The 15,237-nt window shown below is 41.2% G+C and overlaps 2 protein-coding genes across 2 annotated transcripts in view; one reads left to right on the plus strand and one right to left on the minus strand.

Annotated features, from left to right (window-relative positions):
- The first annotated feature begins 2,185 nt into the window (after window positions 1-2,185).
- Nol7 (nucleolar protein 7) lies at window positions 2,186-5,939 on the plus strand. The gene is made up of 8 exons (XM_027948093.3): window positions 2,186-2,491; window positions 2,566-2,626; window positions 3,197-3,255; window positions 4,632-4,663; window positions 4,891-4,972; window positions 5,349-5,467; window positions 5,547-5,624; window positions 5,832-5,939. Exons 1-8 carry the CDS (start codon window positions 2,235-2,237, stop codon window positions 5,909-5,911), a joined length of 768 nt encoding a protein of 255 aa, XP_027803894.1. The 5' UTR covers window positions 2,186-2,234; the 3' UTR covers window positions 5,912-5,939.
- A 338-nt stretch (window positions 5,940-6,277) lies between these two features.
- The window catches only part of Ranbp9 (RAN binding protein 9), a 91,122-nt gene continuing 82,162 nt past the window's right edge, over window positions 6,278-15,237 (minus strand). Inside the window, exons 12-14 of the mRNA XM_027948092.3 lie at window positions 13,420-13,571; window positions 9,712-9,823; window positions 6,278-7,270 (exon numbers count right to left, since the gene is read on the minus strand). Coding sequence (XP_027803893.2) covers window positions 7,140-7,270; window positions 9,712-9,823; window positions 13,420-13,571 — 395 coding nt within the window. The 3' untranslated portion in view covers window positions 6,278-7,139. The remainder of the gene's footprint in view (window positions 7,271-9,711; window positions 9,824-13,419; window positions 13,572-15,237) is intronic.

The raw sequence follows: 15,237 nt of genomic DNA on the forward strand, positions 1-15,237 counted from the left end.
ACCCTCTCTGGGACCCTTTCCTTGCTTGCTTCTACTAAATCTGCTACTGAATTCTCATCCCCCATCATCCGGGTACTTCTTTCTTGGGGTGTGTGAGACAATATCCCTTCCAACACTCACCACCTTATGTTAGAGCATCTTCCAGGAAGATGCATACAGCCCCTGGGGGGTTCGCAAGCCCTCCCTGGTACTAAATTCTGATGGGAGTTTCCCCCTGGGTCTTTAATAATGACACCCTTATTACCTTGGACTAGAGAAGTAAGACTACTACTCTTTACTCAAACGCCACAAGCTAGTGGGCTCTCAGGGCCCTTGGCTTACCTGAAGCTGGGCTGTGAGGGGGCCCGAGTTCAAGTGTATGCAGGTCATACATAAGACCGTCCCTTGGATTAGGTGGGCTTCCCCTGAGTGATTACAGACCTCTGCCATGTCACCTCAGCCCCTTGAAGAATTAATGTTATGCCCTTAGGTTTATAGTAACAGGTGACAAGCCACTGCATATGAATGTCTTTGTATTTAATAAATCCCAAAGGTCCTTTGTGTGCAAAGAGGGATGATCACGGCCTACAGGAGACTGGAGAACCAACCAAGCATCCTGAGGAGTCAGTTCCCCCTTTAGCTGGATGGGTCAGGAGTATAAACTGAGGGGACAGGTGACACCAGTAATAAAGTGATGCTGGGATGCAGTTTTTAAGTGCAGTACTATCAGGCACTTAATAGGTTTGTTGTTGGACTCCTCCAGGTTAATTTTATGCATTTTCTGAGTGTTAGCAACTGTGGAAGTCAACACACTCTCAAGAAGTCTAAATGTTTTTGTTTTGTAATTTCTATCTGACCAAAGACCAGAGATTTCAGATCTTTTTTTTTTTTTTTTTTTTTTTTAGTTTATTTTTTGGTACCAACAGCTTTGTTTATTCTTGTGTCTTGTCGTTTTTTTCATACGGTTTTGTTATTTTAAAACTGGGAACTGCTTTGAAATCCAAGAGATGAAAGGAGATTAAAAATATCAAATATAAGTGAGAATTATTCAGTTCGAAGGGGCATTTACTGAACATCCTACCATATGATGGTCATTATAAGTGAAATGATCAGCAAGGCCTGCGTCTTACCATCCAGTTCACGGCGTGGTTGGAACCACCACCGTAAACTTACACAGTGTGGAAAGTGCAGCAGTAGACGTCAGTGCAAGGCTCCAGGTTCTCACAGGTCTGGAGAGCATGGGAGGTCATTCATTGAGCCCAGTGTCCCCGCCCCCGGGCTCGAGAGCCGGGAGTGCACAGCCCCAAAGTGCAGCAATAGACGTCAGTGCAAGGCTCAGAGAAGGCAATCAGAGCTCCACCAGCAGCGACGAGTGGACGGTGCTGGAACTCGCCTGGGGGGGAGCTTCTGAGTGCAAGAGGGAGTTCTGGTGGGGAGTGTGCGTCAGCAGAGGGCACAGCGCAGGCCGCTGATTCGTTGGGAGAATGAGTAATCAATCATATTGTACAACGGGTGGGAAAGACAGACGGATCGCGAGGCCTCTGTGCATAGAGAATACACGGGGTGGGGGCAGAACGAGCGCGCGCCACGTTCAACGTGACGGTGTCCTGCGCTCCACAGGGTCGCACTCCCATCTGCGGCGGCTGAAGGTCAGTCGCGGGCGGGAACCGACGAGGGTTCTACACTCACCAAGCGTCTGTTCTCCTGGGGTGCCACACAGACCGAGCGGCTGCGCGGCCGAGGTCGCCAGGCGCGCGTCTGATGCTGAGGATTTAGCTAAGCCAGGCTGTGTCCCCGGTGGGTGACAGCAGGAGGGAGGGCATCGGCGTCCTTCCGCTAGAGCGCACTTCTTCCCGGTGGAAGCTGCGAGGCGCTTGGAGCCATACCCACAAATACCGATGAACTTAGGACCTAACCGAACCCAGTGCTAAAAAAGGCAGCGACAAGCGACCAATGCCTGGCACCGGACAGCGAACGTTCCCGCAGCGGAGGAGGGCAGCCCGACCTGGGCAGCTGCGGCGCCCCGGGAGCTCGCGCGTTCAACTAGCCTGTCGCGAGAGAACGCGCCCCTGCAGATCTGGGCCACGCCCCATGGGAATAGGCCCCGCCCCTCATCTTGCGCATGCGCTTCCGTGACCTGGGGCCTCCAAACCTGCAGGGGGCGATAAAAGTTCATGTCGCTTACTCTTCCAAGCCGCGCTCAGCTGGCGGCTGTTTCCGGGTCAGAAGTCAGACTGATCGGCGCCGCGTGAGCCATGGTGCAGCTCCGGCCGCGCGCGTCCCGCACCCCCGCGTCGGCGGAGGCGATGGTGGATGAGGGCCAGCCGGCCTCGGAGGAGGCGGAGCACGGCCTGCTGCTCGGGCAGCCCAGCAGCGGTGCGGCCGCCGAGCCCTTGGAGGATGAGGACGGGGAAGACGAGCTTGACGACGAGGCCCCAGAGGAGCTGACCTTCGCCAGCGCCCAGGCCGAAGCGAGAGAAGAGGAGCGGCGGGTGCGCGAGACCGTGCGCAGGTTCGGAGCCGGCGGGGAGCACGGGCGCTTGCGACGCCTCGGCCCTGCCCGCTGACCCGCGTCCTTTCTCCCAGGGATAAAACGCTGCTGAAGGAGAAGAGGAAGCGGCGCGAGGAGCTGTTCATCGAGCAGAAGGTGGGAGGGCGGCGGGGCGCCGCGTTCTGCAGCCACCTTGCCGGGTGGGGCGCGCTGTCGCGCGGGGCTGCCGACCTGGTGCGCGGGAGACGGCGCTCCAGCCGCGCACGGCCGGGCCGAGACGCCGGGGCCCTCCGCTGCCAACCTCGGAAACGCGGGTGGACGAGCTGTGAACGCGAAACGCCCCGGTCGTTGGGCGTCGCGGCGGTGGTTTCTCCCGTCGGAGTCTCGGTCGCCGAGATGAAACGGGGCCATTTGTGAAGGGAGTTGGTTCAGACGCAGGGTCTGGTCGCTTCGCTGTCTCGTGTGGGCAGCTCGGAGAAGTGCCTCCAGGTGGTCATGCAACTCCTAAGTGACCCGAGGGGGGGAGCTGAGGACACCCTCCAGGTTCTCACAGGTCTGGAGAGCGTGGGAAGTCATTCATTGAGCCCAGTGTCCCCGCCCCCGGGCTCGAGAGCCGGAGTGTCCTTCCCCAAAGTCCGGCTGCCCTTAAGATGGGGACTTGTAACCAGGCGTCGTCTTACGCACCGTACTGATTTTTTAATGTCTTTTTTTTTTTTTTTCTGAAAGAAAAGAAAACTACTTCCAGATTCTCTTCTAGAACAGTTAACTGCAGCGCCGCACACCGAGTGAGTACTGGACCTTGTTATGTTCTTGCTCACACGTAGCCAGCCATCTCGGAACTCCAGGCTGGAATCCACCCATGTAATTGAAGGAATTACGGAACCTAATAAGCTTCACAATGGTGATATTTGAATTTGGTGGAGAGAGGGAAATATGGCACTTTTTAGGCTTAGTTTTGTTTATTCCCCTAGATAACTCTAGCTTCTGAGTTCCTAATGGCAGTGTATTCATTGAATAAAGTTTGTTGAGCACTTTTTGCAGTTGGGGCAAAAAAGGATAGACCGTGTTGAATACAAGTGTTTTAATATTTAGTGGAGTGCAAGACAGTTACCCAGCAAGCTCCTAAAACTCAGCTTTTCTCAATCTTGCCTTACCTGCCACTGTTCTTCCTCTTTTCCCCATTTAGTGACTTTGCCATCCACGACATTTAAAAGTCAGCAGTTGTCATCTCCCTCTAGTTCATGGACTCGAGACCGACTGAATTTATAGACTTTTAAATATTTGTTTTGTTTTTTTGTCATCCCTCTTGGCTCCCCTTAACTGCTTTAAGTTCAAAAGTTTAACCCCCTTCTATGTAGGCCAGTAGTTTCCAACTTTTTATTAAAATAAAGTTTTCTAGAATTTTTTTTTTCCTTTTTTTGGTACAGGGGATTGAACTCAGGGACACTCAAACACTGAGCCACATCCCTGCTCTCTGTGTTTTATTTAGAGACAGGGTCTCTCTGAGTTGCTTAGGGCCTTGCTTTTGCTGAAGCTGGCTTTTAACCCAAGATCCTCCTACCCTCAACCTCCCCAGCTGCTCGGATTACAGGTGTGTGCCACAACACCTGGCCAATTCGTATCTTAAATACATATGTAGCTCCAGTTGTTGATTTTTTCATCATTTTAAAATCAACTTAAAGTGTCACCCTCTTTTGACTTCCTCCTTTGTTGCAAATGGTTCTGCATTGTACTCTGTATACTCATACTGTATTTGTCAGTTGTCATCAGTCTGATCCTTTTCTCCAGTGACTATAAACTGTTGAATTATCCTCTGTGATTTCTCCAAGTGTGAGATTAGGCCTACCTTTGGTTCTATTAATTCTGTTCAAGACACCATTCTACTGCTTTGAAGCCTAGTAATATGCTTTCAGATTTAAATCCTGAGAAGATACTGTGATCCTTATAATACTAGATCATTGATTGAGAATTGGTATGGTGCATTGCAGAAAGCCTTTTGCTTTCCCAACACTGAGAGATCCTGAGTAAAAATTGAGGATGGCGATAATGGGGGGGGGGGGGGGGGGGAGCGCAAGCCCGCATTACATAAAGCCAGGAATTGTGTAGCATGTTTTAAGTATTGTGCCATTGCAATCTTTTTCTCTTCTTCTTCTTCCCTTAGCATAAAGAAATCACCAGGAAAGTTGAAAGAAGGTATGAATTGTTCTCATTTATGAACTTCTCCTGTGTCAAGTACATTTAAAAATATTTTAGTTCAGTGTTACTTGGCCCTTCCTTAGCACTGGCCTAGGTCTAGCCAAGGTTAGCATAAGTCTGTGACCTCTGCTTCTTATAAATAAAACCTATACCCAGGTAAGTCTGTAATAGAGGCTTAAAAGTAAGCTTAAATGCTAACCAGAAAATGGAACTCAATTTTTCAGTTAATTTGCAAAAGAAAAACGAAGAGTGTGAAAAAGGAAGTGACTCCAAGAAAGTTAAAGTACAAAAAGTACAGTCTGCCAGGTAATCCCCCTGCCCCCCTATAAAAGAAACTGATAAAAGCATTAGCTTGGCTTGTGTGGGAAAATATTTTAATTACCAGCACTTTCAGATTGGATCCTTTGCAAAAAAAAAAAATATTATATAAAGTACACATTTACTTGCTATGCGAAGTTGTGACTATTTCTTATAAAACCACCCTATACTTTAAATTACTATTTGAAATAACAAAAATAATTCCTTTTAAAATAAGCCAAGGAGGGGTGTCTATGTGGCTCAGTGGGAGACCCTCTGCCTGGCACATGGGGAGGTACCCTGGTTGGTCCCTAGCACCACAAAAGAATAAAGCTGTTTATGAAAGCGCATGTCATTTATTTTGATCTTTTGTGTTGATCACCAGCCAGAAAAGCTATTTAGCCCTAAGGCTAAAAGACCAAGATCTGAGAGATTCAAGGCAACAAGCCGCCAAAGCCTTTATACATAATTGTCTGTACGGCCCAGGAACCAACAGAACTACTGGTAATCTGCTTGTGGACTATTTTTGCTCATTTTTTACTGCAAAATAAACAAGGAAATGATAAATGATTCTCTTTTTTAGTAAATAAGTTTCTGTCTCTTGACAACAAGAGGTTACCAGTGAAAAAGGCTGCAGCCCAGTTTTTGAATCATGCTTGGGGTAAGATTCAGCTCTATTTTCAGCTCTGATACTTTTGTAAGTTGAATGTTCTTTTGAGGACAATAGTTTGTAATGGTAATTGAACAGATCTAGTTTTATATCCCATTCACATGAACCAGAGAATCTTCAAAAGAATGTCTTGAATTTTACATTTCTCAGGAATTTTAACTAATATTTAATATTCTTATATAAAACTTTCTATTCTAGGAATCCAGAAAAAACAAAACGCCAAGAGGTTTAAACGACGGTGGATGTTCAGAAAGATGAAAACTAATAAATCAAAGTAAAAGCCAAATAAAGAATCTGTACTTTGTATGTAGAGAATTTAGAGCATTCATTTCTCTTACAAAAACCTTTTTAAAATGTCATTATAAAAACCATAGTAAGTCTGTGTTTGGAGAAATATTTAACTGTATTTCATCTTTCTGGAATATGATCATGCCTTCTCATCTTTGAGAGCCCTGAAAGAAAAAGTAGTCTTAAAATAACTATTTTCCTTTTTTTTTTTCCAATCCAGTAAACGAAGACAGTCTTAGGTGTCTGGGTATCAAACTCAGAAGCGGTTAATACCATCGACATTAATTGCTCTAGTTCTACATTAACTATAAACGTATACATATGCCTAATATATATAAACTTGACTGACACGCTAGTATCTGTAGAAGTAAATTTTTAATGGCTGGTTAATTATATCACTACATTTTTATTGCAATATAGTACTCATTTAAGCACTTAAAAATGGAAGGTGTACAAAGATTAAATTAAGACACAGTAAATTGACTAAATATTTGGTTTTTATATAAATAAAGGTCATAACCACACTGTTGACATGTAATACTGTTATAATACAACAGTTAAACTTGTGAGTCTACAACAGAAGTCATCTGTAATTAAACAGGAAACAAAGTTGAAAAGACCATGTTAAAACAAAACTACTGGGACTAACAGGTTGGGATTGTAAGTAGCAACGAACATATTCACTCAGCTCCTGAGTATTTCAAGTTTTACAGTACACATTAAAAATGATTTCTTCCATCAACACTATAAATTCAAACTGTCGGATGTTTATGCATTTTGCAAGTTACACTGATTGAATGCTTATATGGGAGCGGGGGTCGGAACATCTCCCAATTTGAAGTTTACATCACCCACATGCTAACACAAACACAACTTGTTCCATTTCCTCTCCCCTTCTTCTCCCCACAAAGAAGGCAGGACTTTTTGGTTTGTTTTAGGTAAATTTTTAAAGGATTTCTGATGATCGATTTGAATGTCTGAAATTCAGTAATATTTAACTCTTAGACAACTAAGAGGTTAAAGATGGAAAATAATTTCTCCTAACACTAAGTTAGAAAATCATTTGCATCATGCTGTAAACTAGGAAGCAATGTAAAGCGACAAAAACCTGTCCCCAGTACATAATTAAAAAAATCTAAATTTCAAATCAGCCGAGCTGGTCTAACTTCCATGTTGACTATATGCCACAATATAAGTGTGAGCTCTTGAAATGCATAGCTAATGTAGGTAGTCTTCCACTGTGGCAAATGCACAGGAGCCAATTCCTGATCGAGCCATCAGTCCTAGACATTGTGTGGCCTGTCCCATTGCTAGGGCAAGTGGAGGTTGCTTTGGCAGATTGTGGGTTTCTGAGGAAAAAGGATTTAAAAACAGAAACAGCAGTAAGACATTTTAAAAAATAATCAAGAAAACATTGTGTTTCCTACTCAAGCATCTGCCTATATGCTTCCTATGACCTCACTAGCAAAGGCAGAGTGATGCCTTGAACATACTGTTCTACCATACTGTTCCCGGGTGACCAACAGAGAAAAACTTGCAAAATCATGCTCTGAAAGTATCAGACAAGTAACTATGTTGGGAAAGACAACTTATCTGACATTCGGTCTGGGGAGTAAGTAATATTTAATATTTCTCTTCTACTTGACCATAGTGGGTTGATATTAACCAGGGGGAGAACCAGGTTTTTATTAAGTTTCCAGTGATACCCACCCACCACCTTGAGAGGACAGAATTCAATTGAAGCTGCCTGCCTGCCCCCAAAGCATAGTGGTCAGTGATATTTGGGGTAGATAATAGTGATGTCAGAGAACATACAGAAGGATCACCCTAAAATTCTGGAGGGATCAACTTAAAATTGATAGTTCAGACACTTTAAAAAGTGGAAGTTTTTAGAGTGCTACATAGCATAAATTTGTCAGTTGGAGCAGAAGTGCAATGATTAACACATTTATTACTTGCAGAGACGAAAAAGTAAAGGTAAAAGTAGTCTAACTCAGAAGCTGGTAATCTTTCTGTATGTTGACCGGTGTCCAAATTTATGGGAATTCTCAATTAGTAAGGGCAAATACAGAGATACACAGCTGATAAGGAGCCCCATATAATTCAACTCCCCTTGATTCAGAACTTGGAATAGCAACAGGCTGGGTGTGATGGTGCAAGTGGCTCAGGAGGCTGAGGCAGGAGGATTGTGAATTCAAGCCAGCCTCAGCAACTTAGATCTGGTCTCTAAATAAAATTTACAAAAGACTAGTGATTTGGGGCTGGGTTGTGGCTCAGCGGTAGAGCGCTCACCTTGCACGTGTGCAGCCCTGGGTTCGATCCTCAGTACCACATAAAAGTAAATAAATAAAATGAAGGTATTGTGTCCAACCACAATTAAAAAAAAAATAATAATATATATATATAATTATTATTTTTTTTTTTAAAAGGACTAGTGATATGGCTCAGTGATTAAGCACCTCTGAGTTCAATCCCTGTAACCCCTGCCCTTCCCAAATTGCACTATGGTGATGAGTGAAAAAAAAATACTTCCTAAAGAATCAAAGCAGGGGAAAAAGGAAAAAAAAAAATCAAAAGCAAGCTTAGAATGTAAAGGTACAAGGGAAAAGGAAATGAGAATTCCCTGAAAAGTATTCAAGAAAAGGTACACAGACCAGTGAGAACAATACTCTTCAAAACATCTGTGGGTTAAGATTATTAAAGAACTCATTTACTAATGCTGAAAAAGTTTTTTTTTTTTTTTAAATGACTCTTGAAGACTAACTCTTGCTCAAATACATGCATTAGGTACACGATTACAGTCTCATTTTAGCCAACAGAGGCATCCAGTAATAAACAAATTTTTAGACATAGGAAAATCATAAGAATTACATATAAATGCATTATGCACTATATGTAGGAAAATCTATATAATACCACACAATATAAATATGCATAGTAATTTATAATTTGTCATTAATTTTACAGGAATGACAGTTAATAAACTGAAGCACTAATTATAGCTGAACCTATTATAGCACAGTAAGAATACACATCTTAGATAGGTTCCAGAACAATTTAATTCCTTTGAGGAACCCAACAAATAAGAAAATTGGTCACTTTTCTCCAAAAATTCTGCCCAAGTTTGAGTTGTACCTGGCAATTAGGCCTGCATGACCAGCTATAGTATAATAATTTCAAACAATAGTCTTCCCTACAGAGCCACTATTGTTACTAATTTCTCTTATTTTTGTCAGTAGAGCTAAGTGGATTCTGTATAACCAAAAACACATTAACCAAAAGAAATTCATATCATTTACTATTACACAAATTAACTTTCAAAAACTACCACACGAAGGACATGACTCCCATTCCCAAACATCAGTATTAGTCCTTAACAAATAAAGAATCAATGAACTTTATAAAGGTCGCCCCTTACAAAAGGTAATTAAATGTGAGTACTGAGATCACCCCGGTCCTTCACTGCAAGTCTTCCTGTGTGTAACACTGCCCACGTCTTCCTAAAATAGTTTGAAATGTGTGACTAAAAGACCTGAACCCTAACAGGGCTGACAGCTGAGCAGCCGTCTAAACAGGACTGAAGTCCCATGTTGTCTGGAGAATCAGAATCTTAAAAGTCAGATGAAAAATCACTGTTCTCTAAATTACCTTTGAAGAGAACTGCCCCCAAATTAAAGGTTTTATTGTATACAATCAACCTATATTTACTAAGAAATATATAAATGTTAGCACAAATACCCTCAAATATTCTCAGAGGCTAGGTGAAGTTGTGCTTTTTGGTTTTACTTACCTAATATTGCACTATTAAGAGCTGAGCACACAGGTTCTCTCTGAATTGGGTCAAGCTGATTTCCAACTGGGCTATTCCAAGGATCTGAATATGCTAGTAAACTGAAAGCATCCTGTTGAAAACAAACAATTTGATTTTCAATTCAAATAGTTCAACTGTTATGTTCACAAGCTGAGAGCTGGTTCCAAGCTGAGAGAGAGAGAGAGAGAGATATGAAATAATCCTTCAAGTCACTAGTCTACTGTAATTTTAAACTCCTTTTTCCCAGTCTGGGATGCTATTTTTTTTCTTTCTTTTCCCTGCAGTGCTGAGGATCCAACCCAGGACCTCAAGTGCTCAGCCACTACCCTCCACCCCCATCCCGATTTAGATAAATGTTACCTTCAACTTCCACCTTGCCTGTTTGTACAGTAACGTGCTGCATAAAGACATCCAGGCCAGTGACAGACCATGTATGTAACAGTGGTCTCTAAGACTGTAATGGAGCTGAAAATTCCTGTGGACTAGTGACAGCATAGCTGGTGTCATGTTTTAGCACAATGCACGCTCACCTGTTTGGGGGGGTGCTGGTGTAAACAAACCTACTGCACTGCCACTTGTGTATATTAGGTATACCACACTTGGTAATGCGTGACTGCCAAGCCCAGGCCACGCCACATGTCCACTGTACAGCCAAGGTGTGTAGGTCTGTTTAAGTACACTCTGATGTGTGCACAACAAAACTGCCTAACAACACATTTCTTGGAACACAGCCATGTTGTCAAGTGACCCGAAAGCATGGGATTCAGAAGTTTATGCCAATTCCAAAATATTTAAGAATTCAAAAATAACTACCATCACATGTAGTCTGAGGAGGGGAGGATGATTTCTAAGACTCAACTACAGCAAAAAATGTTTTCAGATGCTCTTCTCTAGTCTTTTTCTTTGAATCCTTATAAAGTGGGTCAGTTATTCATCCTTGTGTGGATCAAGGTTAAGTCTGAGGAATGAGAAGGAAGCAGCTGAGAATATTAAGAGAGCCCCCTAAAGAGTTTGGGAGTTGCTCAGCAGTCAGAGGTACAAAATCAAAGTCATCCATAGTCTTTGAATAAAGATGAGTAACATCTTCACATAATTCAGTGTGAATAAATCAATTTATCAAGAAATATCTTTAAGAAACAGAGCCATAATAACATTTTCTGAGCTTTGTGCAATTTAAAATAAATACATAGTAAGCTAATGGCATATAATCAAATTTTTAAAGGTACCACATAAACCACACCTTCCTTCACGCTGCTCAATTAGTATAAATTCTAACAAGACAATCAAGTCAGAAGTATAAAAATCTCTTAAGAATTCTTCAACACATTTCATAATCTCAAATATCACTTTAACATACAAGTTCTCAAAATGCAGTCGTGGGACACACAAGTCCAAGAAGACCCTTTGAGGAGATCTGTGAAGTCGAAACTACTTTCATAATGACACTAAGATATTCTTTGTCTTTTTTACTTACATTCTTTCATAACTATAAAGTCGAATTTTCCAGAGGCTATATGATGTGTGTATCACAACAGATTCAGAAATAGGTATAAGAATCGAGCTCATCTATTAAAGCAAGCATTGAAGAGATTTGCAAAAAATATAAAGCAACACTACTACTCATCTTGGAGAGAGGCTGGCGTGGGGAAGAGAGCTATTTTTCTTTAAAATGTTACTTAATGAGTTTACTGTAGGATCAATGACTAATTTCAGCTTCAGATTCAAAATCTAAATAAACTTTCACAACTTTCCCCCCCTTGTACAGAAGGAAAACCCAAGGGCCTCAGGCATGCTAGGCCACTGCTCTACTATGCAGCTGCATCCCTAACCCTTTTTAAAAAAACTTTTGTTGTAAGATAGGGGGAACCCTATCTAAATTTAATAATACAGTTTGCAGTATTAAGGACTGACTCCAAGTCCTTGCATAGGCTGGACAAATGCTCTACCTTTGTGGTGTATCCCCCAGTGTTTTTTATTTTGAGACAGGGTCTCACTAAATTGCCCAGGCTGGCCTCCAACTTGTGATACTCCTGTCTCAACCTCCCAAGCACCTGGGAACACAGGCTTGCACCACCATGAACAACTAATTCTAACTTCCAATATGGTAAATATCAATAGATGCAAACAACATAAACAAAAAAAACTCTTTGGGAATCCTTAATTTTTAAAGGATTCAGATACCAACAAGACTAAGAGACACTGTCCTAAAATATTCTCAGAACTTAGCAAAGAAATACTCAGTTTTCCAAATAATTTTAGAAATCTAAAATAATAAAGACAAAGTGTTAAGTTTCCTCTAAGCACTGTTGATTTCAGGAAAAGTTCTAGAATGTTGAGCAATGATGCATATTGGTACTATAAATTAGAGGTGACACATTAGAGAAATATTTAAAGGTGGGCAGGGAGAGTTAAGTAAAGGCATATTCTAACTTTAAGAAAATTTTAAACTTCTAAAGCAAATATGGACAGCTAGTTTTCTGATACATGAATGTTTGATTTTAATTCCATTATACACCAATTTTATTTAACTTTTTAAAGAACTGTAATTTCACCTTGGGGTTGGGGGGTGAGGGGCTGACAAATAGCACTTATTATGCTACACAGTAGATGAAGTACCAACTCTGGTGAATAGACTTCTTTTTATACCTCATCTACAAGACTTCGAACCTTTACAAGAGGCCCTTCACCCATCCTAAGCAGGGGAGCATTGATATGTGTACACAGGGGGTACACTGAGGCCACTGCGCAATTCACTGTGCTTTTACTGATTTTTTTGCAGAGTGTATTATATTAAGGGCAACTAGGCACTGCCCACTGTTACTCTTAGTTGAGGTCTGGAGAGGTGGGCAGGGGGCTTGCCCTTTCCTACCACACCTAAGCATCATTTCAAGAACATTTTATATGCATCTCTCCCTTTTGCAATGATTGCAAGTGGTACGGCGGGGGAGTGGAGGGGAGGTGTCTTTCTAAAATCTTCTGGACGAATTGTTCAGAACAAATCAACTTTTAAAGTCCCATAACATGTTCACAACTAACTACAATTTGACTTCAGTAGAGAACTCCTCCATCTTGAACTGATTCACAAAATTGAGGTTAACTTTGAACTAGTTTACTCCATTTAGCAGATGCATATTTAGGTGAAATTCTAGGAAGGGATTATTAAATGAATATACCAAATTCATGAACACTCCCTATCAATGCTCACCATCGACTGTGGACATAAACCCACAAAAGATTTTAAAATGAAATTCAACTACACTGGCCATGAAACATGACCCAATCCTTCACTAATCCCCATAAAAATAAAATACACATTATATATTCAATTTGCTGCAATCCTGGAACAATGTTTACTAAAATACTACAACTATAGTCTTATTGGTGCACTCACACTTCTCTTAGTAACTCTACCAAATGTTACTAAGAATTAATAAAGCAAGCTGACACAGGCACACAACACAGAAATGCACCAGAACTGGGACTTGGACCATATTTTTTCAGCCTGAAGCCCAATGCTCTTCTTGGTAGATCAGCTGCTTAATCCCATCAAATATTTCACTAGTGAATGGACAAAAAGCAGGTCCAAGTTCCCCAACAAGAATTCCTAGCACACTCCTCAAGGTTTTACAAACTACATTTCAGCTCCTTGAACCCATTTACAACCCCTCCGAGGGAAAGCACACTCACCTTCAGCATTTTCTTATTTGCTGTGTTCTTGCCACACTCTCTCCTCAGCTGCTCGCTCATTGCCTGCAGCTCTCGTCCAAAGTGGATCATTCTCTCTATGGCAGCCTGACTTCCACCACACAACTGGCGTCTCAACTGACTTGAATCAACTTCTGTAAGCAAAACAACCAAGTATTTTACTACCTATGGTGAACAATGGAGAAACTAATATAAAATTTTAATAACATTTGGTATATTCATTTAATAATCACTCCTAATATTTCATCTAAATATCCATCTTTTATATTTAGTATGGAAGTTTGCAGCTAAAAGGTGTACTTTATTTGGGTCTCATGGGTCTAAGATCCAATAGCCAGCCTGCAGCTGAGAATCAGGTGACAACCCTTTAATGTCAGAAGGGGTCTCACACCTCAGGGGAACTTTATGAACATAAAGTTAATGCAGTGCAGCTCCAGGGTGGAGCACGAGCTCAGCCAACACAAGGCCTGGGTTCTACCCCCAGCTCTGCAAAAAACAAATGAGCATTTTAAAGTTAAGTGCAACTCTACAACTGTACTGAGCAACATAAAAAAAGAAAAGGAAAAAATACATAGTAATTGCCTCTCAGGCTGCTGTAACTGATAGGCAGAGATGGAATAAAATATTTGTGGAAGTTAAGACTAAATGACTTCAATAATAACACAGAAGAGCCGGGTGCAGTGGCGCACACCTGTAATCCCAGCTGCTCCGGAGATTGAAGCAGGAGGATCACAAGTTCAAAGCCAGTTTCAGCAAAAAAGAGGCGCTAAGCAACTCAGTGAAACTCTGTCTCTAAATAAGATATAATTAGGGCTGGGGATGAAGCTCAGCGGTCAAGACCCCCCCCCCCACCCCGCATTCAATCCTCTGTTCCCCCTCCAAAACCACAGAAGATACCATATTTTACTAATCAGTAAAAGGATGAATTACACTATTAGAAAAATACTATTTTTAGAAAATATTTTTACATATCTTAACAATTATCAATATCATAATCATATTATTATATTATTATAATATAACCGTAAGTCATTAATAACTGTCATTAATATGATGAAGATGATGATAATGGCTAACTTTTAGTAAGTACTTTGTATTTTTAGCTTTCAGTAAATGAATAACTCATTTACTCTTCCCAGGGTCTATAAGATAGTTATTATTTTACAGATGAAGAAACTTGAGGCACAGACCAGTTAGGCACTTTGTGCAAGGTCAAACAGGTAGTATGTGGTGACTACAGAAATCAAATCCAGGTAATCTTGATCTTCATCACTATGTTTAAAATACTCTTTGGAGTTTGAGGTTCCTGATATATGTAAGAGCAAAACTAGGCTGCCTTTTTTTTTTTTTTTTAATATTTATTTTTTAGTTGTAATTGGACATAATACCTTTATTTTATTTATTTTTATGTGGTGCTGAGGATCAAACCCAGGGTCTGGCACATGCTAGGTGAGCACTCTACTGCTAAGCCACAACCCCAGCCCTAGACTGCTTTTTTAACAATTGGAATGTACACCTTTTAATCTTGAAAGCTAAGAAATCTAATGTTGCTATGAAATTCCAACAAATAATTTATAAGATCTAATAATTTTCACTGTGTATTTGATGAGAAAGTTTGCTGGTGACTTGACTTTAGGATACAACTCACTACATAAATTATCAACAAAATAAATTATGCATACAAATATATCTTTGAGCCACATTTTTAAAAAAAATAGTGGGAGAGGTCCTACATAAGCACCTTCTATGTGCCTAGCACAGTACTGCATATAGTCACATTTATATTAAATGAATTTAAGA

This window comes from Marmota flaviventris, chromosome 6, assembly GCF_047511675.1.
Source record: "Marmota flaviventris isolate mMarFla1 chromosome 6, mMarFla1.hap1, whole genome shotgun sequence".
Taxonomy (NCBI): Eukaryota; Metazoa; Chordata; class Mammalia; order Rodentia; family Sciuridae; genus Marmota; species Marmota flaviventris.

Excerpts from the sequence above, each read along its gene's own strand:
- Nol7 (XM_027948093.3), top strand. The coding sequence starts at position 2,235 with ATGGTGCAGCTCCGGCCGCGCGCGTCCCGCACCCCCGCGTCGGCGGAG. Across the intron at positions 3,256-4,631 it reads ACTGCAGCGCCGCACACCGA|CATAAAGAAATCACCAGGAA; the intron begins GTGAGTACTGGA and ends TTCTTCCCTTAG. Across the intron at positions 4,973-5,348 it reads CAAAAAGTACAGTCTGCCAG|CCAGAAAAGCTATTTAGCCC; the intron begins GTAATCCCCCTG and ends GTTGATCACCAG.